The sequence below is a fragment of the Oncorhynchus masou genome, chromosome 1, assembly GCF_036934945.1.
Source record: "Oncorhynchus masou masou isolate Uvic2021 chromosome 1, UVic_Omas_1.1, whole genome shotgun sequence".
Classification (NCBI taxonomy): domain Eukaryota; kingdom Metazoa; phylum Chordata; class Actinopteri; order Salmoniformes; family Salmonidae; genus Oncorhynchus; species Oncorhynchus masou.
This window is the reverse complement of record NC_088212.1, coordinates 23768873-23781377: the sequence shown is the minus strand read 5'-3', so window position 1 is coordinate 23781377 and position 12505 is coordinate 23768873. Positions and strand designations below refer to the sequence as shown.

Below are 12505 nucleotides of genomic sequence, written 5' to 3'. Positions count from 1 at the left end.
AGAAAAACAGATACCTTTATACAAATGGCCGTTCCTATGGACCATACCATTAACCGTGCTCTCTTATTCCCAAAACTGTCTTCTTCATTAATAAAACAAACATTCATCTTCATTGGTCAATACCCAAATTTACAAATTCAGTTTAAATGGACATCTGAAATATTACTGGCTTAAATTCAAAGAGGGAACATTTTTAATGAATGAATGTAGGCTACATTTCCTAATAATATTGCAGGCCAATAGGTGCGAAACATATTGCTAAATGGAGTGTGTGCATGGAGCCGTTAAATCAAATAAAATCAAAAATGTTTTATCACCTTACAGGCTCTAACCAACAGTGTAAAAAAGGTATTAGGTGAACAATAGGTAAGAAATAAAAACAGTAAAAAAAGACAGTGAAAATAACAGTAGCGAGGCTATAACAGTAGCTAGGCTATAACAGTAGCTAGGCTATAACAGTAGCTAGGCTATAACAGTAGCTACGCTATAACAGTAGCTACGCTATAACAGTAGCTAGGCTATAACAGTAGCTACGCTATAACAGTAGCTACGCTATAACAGTAGCTACGCTATAACAGTAGCTAGGCTATAACAGTAGCTACGCTATAACAGTAGCTACGCTATAACAGTAGATAGGCTATAACAGTAGCTAGGCTATAACAGTAGCTACGCTATAACAGTAGCTAGGCTATAAACAGGCACCGATTAGTCGGGTTGATTGAGGTATGCACATGTAGATATGGTTAAAGTGACTATGCATATACAGTGCCTTGCGAAAGTATTTGGCTCCCTTGAACTTTGCGACCTTTTGCCACATTTCAGGCTTCAAACATAAAGATATAAAACTGTATTTTTTCGTGAAGAATCAACAACAAGTGGGACACAATCATGAAGTGGAACGACATTGATTGGATATTTCAAACTTTTTTAACAAATCAAAAACTGAAAAATTGGGCGTGCAAAATTATTCAGCCCCTTTACTTTCAGTGCAGCAAACTCTCTCCAGAAGTTCAGTGAGGATCTCTGAATGATCCAATGTTGACCTAAATGACTAATGATGATAAATACAATCCACCTGTGTGTAATCAAGTCTCCGTATAAATGCACCTGCACTGTGATAGTTTCAGAGGTCCGTTAAAAGCGCAGAGAGCATCATGAAGAACAAGGAACACACCAGGCAGGTCCGAGATACTGTTGTGAAGAAGTTTAAAGCCGGATTTGGATACAAAAATATTTCCCAAGCTTTAAACATCCCAAGGAGCACTGTGCAAGCGATAATATTGAAATGGAAGGAGTATCAAACCACTGCAAATCTACCAAGACCTGGCCATCCCTCTAAACTTTCAGCTCATACAAGGAGAAGACTGATCAGAGATGCAGCCAAGAGGCCCATGATCACTCTGGATGAACTGCAGAGATCTACTGCTGAGGTGGGAGACTCTGTCCATAGGACAACAATCAGTCGTATATTGCACAAATCTGGCCTTTATGGAAGAGTGGCAAGAAGAAAGCCATTTCTTAAAGATATCCATAAAAAGTGTCGTTTAAAGTTTGCCACAAGCCACCTGGGAGACACACCAAACATGTGGAAGAAGGTGCTCTGGTCAGATGAAACCAAAATTGAACTTTTTGGCAACAATGCAAGACATTATGTTTGGCGTAAAAGCAACACAGATCATCACCCTGAACACACCATACCCACTGTCAAACATGGTGGTGGCAGCATCATGGTTTGGGCCTGCTTTTCTTCAGCAGGGACAGGGAAGATGGTTAAAATTGATGGGAAGATGGATGGAGCCAAATACAGGACCATTCTGGAAAAAAACCTGATGGAGTCTGCAAAAGACCTGAGACTGGGACGGAGATTTGTCTTCCAACAAGACAATGATCCAAAACATAAAGCAAAATCTACAATGGAATGGTTCAAAAATAAACATATCCAGGTGATAGAATGGCCAAGTCAAAGTCCAGACCTGAATCCAATCGAGAATCTGTGGAAAGAACTGAAAACTGCTGTTCACAAATGCTCTCCATCCAACCTCACTGAGCTCGAGCTGTTTTGCAAGGAGGAATGGGAAAAAATTCAGTCTCTCGATGTGCAAAACTGATAGAGACATACCCCAAGCGACTTACAGCTGTAATCGCAGCAAAAGGTGGCGCTACAAAGTATTAACTTAAGAGGGCTGAATAATTTTGCACGCCCAATTTTTCAGTTTTTGATTTGTTAAAAAAGTTTGAAATATCCAATAAATGTTGTTCCACTTCATGATTGTGTCCCACTTGTTGTTGATTCTTCACAAAAAAATACAGTTTTATATCTTTATGTTTGAAGCCTGAAATGTGGCAAAAGGTCGCAAAGTTCAAGGGGGCCGAATACTTTCGCAAGGCACTGTATGATAAACAGAGAGTAGCAGTAGTGTAAAAGGGGGGAGTCACACAATGCAAATAGTCCGGGTAGCCATTTGATTACCTGTTCAGTTCAGGAGTCTTATGGCCTGGGGGTAAAAACTGTTGAGAAGCTTTTTTGTCCTAGACTTGGCACGCCGTTATCGCTTGCCATGCGGCAGTAGAGATAACATTCTATGACTGGGGTGGCTGGGGTCTTTGACAATCTTTAGGGCCTTCCTCTGACACCGCCTGGTGTAGAGGTCCTGGATGGCAGGCAGCTTAGCCCCAGTGATGTACTGGGCCGTACGCACTACCCTCTGTAGTGCCTTGCGGTCGGAGGCCGAGCAAATGCTGTACCAGGCACCAGGCAGTGATGCAACCAGTCAGGATGCTCTCAATGGTGCAGCTGTAGAACCTTTTGAGGATCTGAGGACCCATGACAAATCTTTTTGGTTTCCTGAGGGGGAATAGGCTTTGTCGTGCCCTCTTCACGACTGTCTTGGTGTGTTTAGACCATTCTAATTTGTTGGTGATGTGGACACCAAGGAACTTGAAGCTCTCAACCTGCTCCACTACAGCCCATTCGATGAGAATGGGGGTGTGCTCGGTCCTCCTTTTCCTGTAGTCCACAATCATCTCCTTAGTCATGGTTACGTTGAGGGATAGGTTGTTATTCTGGCACCACCCGTCCAGGTCTCTGACTTCCTCCCTATAGGCTGTCTCGTCGTTGTCGGTGATCAGTTACGCACAGACATGACAGACACACGGTGACATGGAGCTCTGAGACACTCCAATTACAAACAAACAAATCATTACTATAAACAGCAAGTGTTCATGTCCACCTGAACATCGCATCCACTTGGAGGATTGCAAACGGGTAAATTACTGAATTGAATGAAACCGAAATGCATCAATAACTTGACCAAACATTTCCTTGATGCATGCTTAACCTTGTGCTCAGTAAAAAGGCCCAGTCATGATCCTGGCAAAATAGGTTAAGAACAACAATATACTGTATACATTGTGGAGAAATTAATGACAGAATACTGCATATGGGGAAAACTAGCACTCGAAAACCCTTCCTTGTATTTAGGGTTTTCAGCAGTTAGCTTCACGCAGGGTTGGCTCCATGTGAACTACAATTCCGGCACTGTGCTTTAATGTTTAAAAACGTCAATAATCAACGCTTTCAAACCGGTTTTCGAAACATATACTGATATGCCGCTTATCTTTCATATCAGCAAGAAAAAGTATTTTAAATAAAAAGATACAACTTACTGTCGCGGTTTTGCACAGATCCACAAGCTGTGTGCCTCCAGTTGACGAACTACACCAGATATGCTTAAACACAGGTGTTCGGAGCAACCTAGCAATGTTACACGAAGATATGGCCGTGTGGGAACACTAACCCTAAGCCTAAGCCTATAAAGGTGTGTTGTAATAGTGTCTATGAATGGGTTAGGGGAATACATGAACGCAGCAAACAATTTGTAAGGGGTTTTAAATAATGTGTTCATGACTAGACCCGCTTCGTCAAATCTAGGCCGACCTCCCTCATTATTCAACTAACATGATCAGTCAATCACTCTTTCACTTCCTCCATCCTTCCCTCCTTCCCTCCTTCCCTCTCTCTATGCATCCCTCCATCCCTCTATGCCTGGCCTCCCAGTGCGACGTGATAGATGTGACTGTGTGTATTGGTGAGATAACCAGGACCAGGCTGACAGGTAGGTAGGGGCCAGGCCACTCTACTCAGATGACAGGGTGGCGTGCCCCTCCACTGGCCAAGCGGAACACTGGCCATCTGGGACAGACGATCTGGGACAGTGATGGAGTGATCTAAGGGCTAGGTGGATGTTAGTGGGTAGAGGCAGGGTGCTGAGGGGGGATGGACTGACATGGGGACATAGTAATGGGTTGGGGTAGAGGCAGGGTGCTGAGGTGGAATGGGGATGGACTGACAATGGGGACATAGTAATGGGTTGGGGTAGAGGCAGGGTGCTGAGGTGGGATGGACTGACATGAGGGACATAGTAATGGGTTGGGGTAGAGGCAGGGTGCTGAGGTGGGATGGGGATGGACTGACATGGGGACATAGTAATGGGTTGGGGTAGAGGCAGGGTGCTGAGGTGGGATGGGATGGACTGACATGGGGAACATAGTAATGGGTTGGGGTAGAGGCAGGGTGCTGAGGTGGGATGAGGATGGACTGACATGGGGAACATAGTAATGGGTTGGGGTAGAGGCAAGGTGCTGAGGTGGGATGAGGATGGACTGACATGGGGAACATAGTAATGGGTTGGGGTAGAGGCAGGGTGCTGAGGTGGGATGAGGATGGACTGACATTGGGGACATAGTAATGGGTTGGGGTAGAGGCAGGGTGCTGAGGTGGGAAGGGGATGGACTGACATGGGGAACATAGTAATGGGTTGGGGTAGAGGCAGGGTGCTGAGGTGGGAGAGGCAGGGTGCTGAGGTGGGATGGGACATGGGGAACATAGTAATGGGTTGGGGTAGAGGCAGGGTGCTGAGGTGGAATGGGGATGGGATGGGGATGACTGACATGGGGAACATAGTAATGGGTAATGGGGTAGAGGCAGGGTGGGGTAGAGGCAGGGTGCTGAGGTGGGATGAGGGGGATGGATGACATGGGGACATAGTAATGGGTTGGGGTAGAGGCAGGGTGCTGAGGTGGGATGAGGATGGACTGACATGGGGACATAGTAATGGGTTGGGGTAGAGGCAGGGTGCTGACATGGGGAGTAATGGGTTGGGGTATGCTGAGGATGGATGGACTGACATGGGGACATAGTAATGGGTTGGGGTAGAGGCAGGGTGCTGAGGTGGGATGGGGATGGACTGACATGGGGATGGGGTTGGGGTGGGGACACTGACACATGGGGACATAGTAATGGGTTGGGGTAGAGGCAGGGTGCTGAGGTGGGATGGGGATGGACTGACATGGGGACATAGTAATGGGTTGGGGTAGAGGCAGGGTGCTGAGGTGGGAATGGGTGGGATGGACTGACATGGGGACATAGTAATGGGTTGGGGTAGAGGCAGGGTGCTGAGGTGGGATGGGGATGGACTGACATGGGGACATAGTAATGGGTTGGGGTAGAGGCAGGGTGCTGAGGTGGGATGGGGATGGACTGACATGGGGGACATAGTAATGGGTTGGGGTAGAGGCAGGGTGCTGAGGTGGGATGGGGATGGACTGACATGGGGACATAGTAATGGGTTGGGGTAGAGGCAGGGTGCTGAGGTGGGATGGGGATGGACTGACATGGGGGACATAGTAATGGGTTGGGGTAGAGGCAGGGTGCTGAGGTGGGATGGGGATGGACTGACATGGGGGACATAGTAATGGGTTGGGGTAGAGGCAGGGTGCTGAGGTGGAATGGGGATGGACTGATGACACTTAGTGGGTTGGGGTACATGCTGGGTAGAGGCAGGGTTGTAAATGATCATGGGGACATAGTAATGGGTTGGGGTAGAGGCTCTGCACCACCATGGCCTCACACACTTACCCTAACCATATGGCTCATGTTGAAAATGAATATAATGTCTCTCAAACGTGTTTTGAATTTGATTTACAGTATGTTGAGACCCACAATGTGGGTACTACACATATTCCCAATTGTCGATGTTTTTGAGTTGAGTATGGTACCAAAAGGTTGTTCAATAGGTTGTACTGTGTTTCCATTAATGGGGACTGCAGGGGCAGAGCTGAAGCTGCGGGTTAGCTTGTGTTCCCCAGTCTGTAGCCTGTAGCTTGGTTAATGTGATTAACATTAGCATTGGCCCTGCTGGAGTCATGGAGCTGGTTGCCAGAGCTGAGCAGCTAATCAGTATGTGTACTGATGGTAGTAGACTAAACATGCCCTGGAGGGGATGCTTTAATCCCTGATCTCACAGGAATACAAGAGCAAAAGGTGAAAGATTTGTGGAATAAGTAGTTCTCTCTATCGGAGGACATGGTTATTATAATGTAGAAACTACAACAGTAGGAATCATAAATTGACTTGGTCAAGGTAATATGACAGGTACACCCTCTGGACTACAGCATGCTGTTGTTATGAGTTATTTCAGAGATGAGGTTTCTAAAGAAACAGTGAAAGACTTACAGTATTTCGATGACAGGTTTGAGAGCTCTGTTGAGCATGCCTGGTCTCTTATCCCTGTGGAGGGAAGACAACGCTTAAGAGCCCGTATGTTATTATGATTGTGTGCTCATAGTGCCAAGGTTGCAGAGGTTTTAGAGGTTAAAGACGGCCCTTCTTTGTCAACACACAATGGGCTGCAGCGGAGGAGGCTCAAGCTGCATAGTATAGGCTGCTGCTGAATCCCTCACAGCCCCAGGCTATCAGTCGGGTGACAGGAAGGTTATTGAAGGAACCACACACTTCTTAGCTAAAACGCAAGTGTTTCAGAATTTGTCGTTGAAGTTTCAGCCAATCTTTTACTTATGTTATGTTTTTAGCACTGTTTATTGAAGCTTTATTCTTTTAATGGTTGCTCACAATGTAAAGAGCTTTGTGATTTATGTATGTAAATGAAAAGTGCTCTACAAAATGCAATTTAGTATTAATATTTATTATTATTATTATTAATTATAATAACTGTTGGCAATGTATGGAGTGAGAATGAGTTAACTCTTGTTTGTGCTAACCATGTTTTGGGTTATACTGTATGTGCTTGTGCGTATACTGTAATTCAGTGCTGTGTGTGTGTGAGTGTGAGTGTGAGTGTGTGAGTGAGTGAGTGTTTGTGTGTCTGAGCCTGGCATATGTGACTGTGTGTCTGTGAGTCTGAGCTGGGCATGTGTGTCTGCCTGTGTCTGTGTTGGTGCAGTGTGTTTGCTCGAGGGACACCATATGCCAGTGTGTTCAGTCGAGGGTACAGAGAGCGGCTAGCGTGTGTCGGGTCAGGGGTCTACAGCTGTTGACAGCAGGGTGGTGTGCTGACACGAGCGGGGTGGGGGTGTACTATAATGGTGGTGGTGGTGGGTGGTGGTGGTGGGGGGGTTATATAGTATACTGACAGGGCGCTACTGTGTTGTGTTTGAATGATGGCTTGTCATTGAGTGTGTAAGTGAGAAGTGGACTGGCGTCTAGAATGGGAAGAATGACTGCCCCCTGTCATTGTCAGTCATTGGTCTAGACGTCTGACCGTTATTTCCAAGGTAATCTACTCATGTTCACTTACGCCGATTCATGGACGGTCAATATTTGGGTTGCATCCGGTTTGTATGGACCAACATCACATGCACACTAATGCTCAGAGCACACAGGGAGCAGCGCGAGCAGCAACGACGTCATCGCGTAATCCAAAAATATGGCAGGCATTGGATGAATATAAAATGTGTATATCTTTGGCTCTGAGTGATGTAAAAAAAAAATCAGCTTCAGTGACATTTATTTGAATAATTATATGGATGTTTTGTGCACAAATAAGTGTCTTATTAGGAATGTACTAATCTGACTTCTCTATGTGGCGTCTATGGAAATTGTCCTCTGTGCCGGGCGTCAGTTAAAGGGAAAGGGGATACCTAGTCAGTTGCACAACTAAATACAGTAAACTGAAATGTATCTTCCACATTTAACCCAACCCCTCTGAATCAGAGAGGTGTGAAGCAGAACTGTTGAAACCGTGCTTCTAGACCAGAACCCTGTCCCTTTGGTCTAGACCCAGTGCACAGCATAAATGGTACTGATGGACTAGGCACAGAAATGGTCTCACTTCATAGTCCACATGAGCAATTTGTGGCTACAGCAAGAGCTACAACACATAACCAAAAGTATGTGGACACCTGAACATTGAACATCTAATTTCAAAATCATGGGCAGTAATATGGAGTGTGCTGCTATAACAGCCTCCACTCTTCTGGGAAGGCTTTCCACTAGATGTTGGAACATTGCTGCGGGGACTTGCTTTCCATTCAGCCTCAAGAGCGTTAGTGAGGTCGGGCACTGATGATGGGCGATTAGGTTTGGCTTGCATTTTGTCCCCCCATACCAAACGCGATCATGACACGCAGGTTAAAATATCAAAACAAACTCTGAACCAATTATATTAATTTGGGGACAGGTCGAAAATCATTAAACATTTATGGCAATTTAGCTAGTTAGCTTGCACTTGCTAGCTAATTTGTCCTGGGATATAAACATTGAGTTGTTATTTTACCTGAAATGCACAAGGTCCTCTAATCCGCCAATCAATCCACACATAAAACGGTCAACCAAATCGTTTCTAGTCAACTCTCTTCCTTCCAGGCTTTTTATTCTCTTGACTTTATATTGCGATTGGCAACTTTCATAAGTTAGGTGCATTGCCGCCACTGACCTCGTTCGTCTTTCAGTCACCCACGTGGGTATAACCAATGAGGAGATTGCACGTACCTGCTTCTATAAACCAATGAGGAGATGGGAGAGGCAGGACTTGCAGCGCGATCTGCATCAGAAATAGAACTGATTTCTATTTTAGCCCTTGGCAACGCAGACGCTCATTGGCGCGCACGAGCAGTGTGGGTGCAATAATTGAGTAACATGGATTTCAAAATGTATTTTGCAACGCTCGTGCCCGTGACACGAGTGGTGTGGTCAGCCTGTAATTTATCCCAATGGTGTTTGATGGGGTTAAGGTCAGGGCTCTGTTCAGGCCAGTTCTTCCACACCGATCTCAACAAACAATTTCTGTATGGACCTCGCTTTGTGCACGTGGGTATTGTCATGCTGAAACAGAAAAGGGCCTTCCCCAAATTGTTGCCACAAAGTTGGAAACACAGAATCGTCTAGAATGTAATTGTATGCTGTAGCGTTAGGATTTCCCTTCACTGGAAGTAAGGGGCTTAGCCCGAACCATGAAAAACAGCCCCAGACCATTAGTCCTCTCCCACCAAACTTTACAGTCGGCACTATGCATTTGGCAGGGAGCGTTCTCCTGCCGTCCACCAAACCCAGCTTTGTCCGTCAGACTGCCAGATGGTGAATCGTAATTCATCACTCCAGAGAACGCGTTTCCACTTCTCCAGAGTCCTATGGCGGCGTCTTTTACACCACTCCAGGCCAACGCTTAACGCTTAACATTGTGCATGGTGAGTGTAGGTTTGTGTGCTGCTGCTCGGCCATGGAAACCCATTTCATGAAGCTCCCGACAGTTCTTGTGCTGACGTTGCTTCCAGTGGCAGTTTGGAACTCGGTAGTTAGTGTTGCAGCCAAGGACAGATGATTTTTACATACTACCGCTTCAGCGCTCTGCGGTCCCGTTCTGTGAGCTTGTGTGGCCTACCACTTCACCGCTAAGCCATTGTTGCTCCTAGACGTTTCCACTTTACAATAACAGCACTTACAGCAGACCAGGGCAGCTCCAGCAGGGCAGAGATTTGACAAACTGACTTGTTGGAAAGGTTATATCCTATGACGGTGCCATGTTGAAAGTCATTGAGATCTTCAGTAAGGCCATTCTACTGCCAATGTTTGTCTATGGAGATTTCATGGTGGTGTGCTCGATTTTATACACCTGTCAGCAACGGGTGTGGCTGAAATAGCCTAATTGTCTAATTTGAAGGGGTGTCCACATACTTTTGTATGCATAGTGTATCTAGTGATATCTGATTGTCCTTCTGTCTTCACGTCTCTTTTGTTTTTCAGGCTTCTATGGTGAACATCCCTTGGAAGTTGAACAGAATGATGTCATAGGTGAGTTTACTTGTATTTTAACATCATGATAGTACAAATACACATCTAACCACTATCATTAGTGATAAAGTCATTAATGTATTTTCCTGTTCTTCCGTAAAATTTCAGTTGAGTTTGGAGTTTATTGTGAGTGGTGATATTAATTCCACACATCATCTAATGTCAGGTTTGTAACATTCACCCAGCAGCAATACGTTGGGATGGCAGTAAAATTGGCTCAATGACGCTCTCTAGTGGTGAGATAGAATAGTACATGTACTGGTCCTCGGTGTAGGGCAGGGGTGTCAAACTCGTTCCATGGAGGGCCAAGTGTATGCAGGATTTAGTTTTTTTCCTTCAATTAAGACATAGACAACCAGGTGAAGGGAGTTCCTTACTAATTAGTGACCTTAATTAATCAATGAAGTACAAGGGAGGAGCGAAAATCCGCAGACACTCGGCCCTGTGAGGAATGAGTTTGACACGTGGTTTAAGGAGTTACCTAGCCAGGATGCCACTATTCCCCCAGTTTCTGAATGAACATTAATCAATGTCAATATTGTGTTAAATGTAACCCATAGTTTAGGATACGTGGATTTAATAAGACAACACTGTACTAGACCTACAGATGAAGTCCGAAGTTTACATACACCTTAGCCAAATACATTTAAACTCTGTTTTTCACAATTCCTGACATTTAATCCCAGTAAAAATTCACTGTCTTAGTTCAGTTAGGATCACCACTTTATTTTAAGAATGTAAAATGTCAGAATAATAGTAGAGAGAATGATTTATTTCAGCTTTTATTTCATCACCTTCCCAGTGGGTCAGAAGTTTACATACACTCAGTTAGTTTTTGGTAGCATTGCCTTTAAATTGTTTAACTTGGATCAAATGTTTGGGTAGCCTTCCACAAGCTTCCCACAATAAGTTGGGTGAATTTTGGCCCATTCCTCCTGACAGAGCTGGTGTAACTGAGTTAGGTTGTAGGCTTCCTTGCTCGCACACGCTTTTTCAGTTCTGCCCACAAATGTTTTTATAGGATTGAGGTCAGGGCTTTGTGATGGCCACTCCAATACCTTGACTTTGTTGTCCTTAAGCCATTTTGCCACAACTTTGGAAGTATGCTTGGTGTCATTGTCCATTTCGAAGACCCATTTGTGACCAAGCTTTAACTTCCTGGCTGATGTCTTGAGATGTTGCTTCAATATATCCACATAATTTTTCTCTCTCATGATGCCATCTATTTTGTGAAGTGCACCAGAACCTCCTGCAGCACAGCACCCCCACAACATGATGATGCCACCCCCGTGCTTCACGGTTGGGATGGTGTTCTTCGGCTTGCAAGCCTCCCCCTTTTCCTCCAAACATAACGATGGTCATTATGGCCAAACAGTTCAATGTTTGTTTCAATAGACCAGAGGACATTTCTCCATAAAGTATGATCTTTGTCCCCATGTGCAGTTGCAAATCGTAGTCAGGCTTTTTTATGGCGGTTTTGGAGCAGTGGCTTCTTCCTTGCTGAGCAGCCTTTCAGGTTATGTCAATATAGGACTCGTTTTACTGTGGATATAGATACCTTTGTATCTGTTTCCTCCAGCATCTTCACAAGGTCCTTTGCTGTTGTTCTGGGATTGATTTGCACTTTTCGCACCAAAGTGCGTTCATCTGTAGGAGACAGAACGCGTCTCCTTCCTGAGCGGTATGACGGCTGCGTGGTCCCATGGTGTTTATACTTGCGTACTATTGTTTGTTCAGATGAATGTGGTACCTTCAGGCGTTTGGAAATTGCTCCCAAGGATGAACCAGACTTGGAGGTCTACAATTTCTTTTCTGAAGTCTTGGCTGATTTCTTTTGATTTTCCCATGATGTCAAGCAAAGAAGCACTGAGTTTGAAGGTAGGCCTTGAAATACATCCACAGGTACACCTCCGATTGCCTCAAATTATGTCAACTAGCCTATCAGAAGCATTTAAAGCCATGCCATAATTTTCTGGAATTTTCCAAGCTGTTTAAAGGCACAGTCAACTTAGTGTATGTAAACTTCTGACCCACTGGAATTGTGATACAGTGAATTATAAGTGAAATAATCTGTCTGTAAACAATTGTTGGAAAAATTACTTGTGTCATGCCAGGGCGGCAGGGTAGCATAGTGGTTAGAGCGTTGGACTAGTAACCGGAAGGTTGTGAGTTCAAACCCCTGAGCTGACAAGGTACAAATCTGTCGTTCTGCCCCTGAACAGGCAGTTACACCACTGTTCCCAGGCCGTCATTGAAAATAAGAATTTGTTCTTAACTGACTTGCCTGGTTAAATAAAGGTAAAACAAAGTAGATGTCCTAACCAGCTTGCCAAAACTATAGTTTGTTAACAACAAATGTGTGGAGTGGTTGAAAAATGAGTTTTAATGACTCCAACCTAAGTGTATGTAAACTTCCAA

General features: G+C 44.9%; 1 protein-coding gene across 1 annotated transcript in view; it reads left to right on the top strand.

Annotated features, from left to right (window-relative positions):
- Positions 1-12505, top strand: part of LOC135539583 (nuclear receptor subfamily 6 group A member 1-A-like) — a 118313-nt gene that overhangs the window by 11225 nt on the left and 94583 nt on the right. The window contains exon 2 of the mRNA XM_064965548.1: positions 10040-10087. Coding sequence (XP_064821620.1) covers positions 10040-10087 — 48 coding nt within the window. The remainder of the gene's footprint in view (positions 1-10039; positions 10088-12505) is intronic.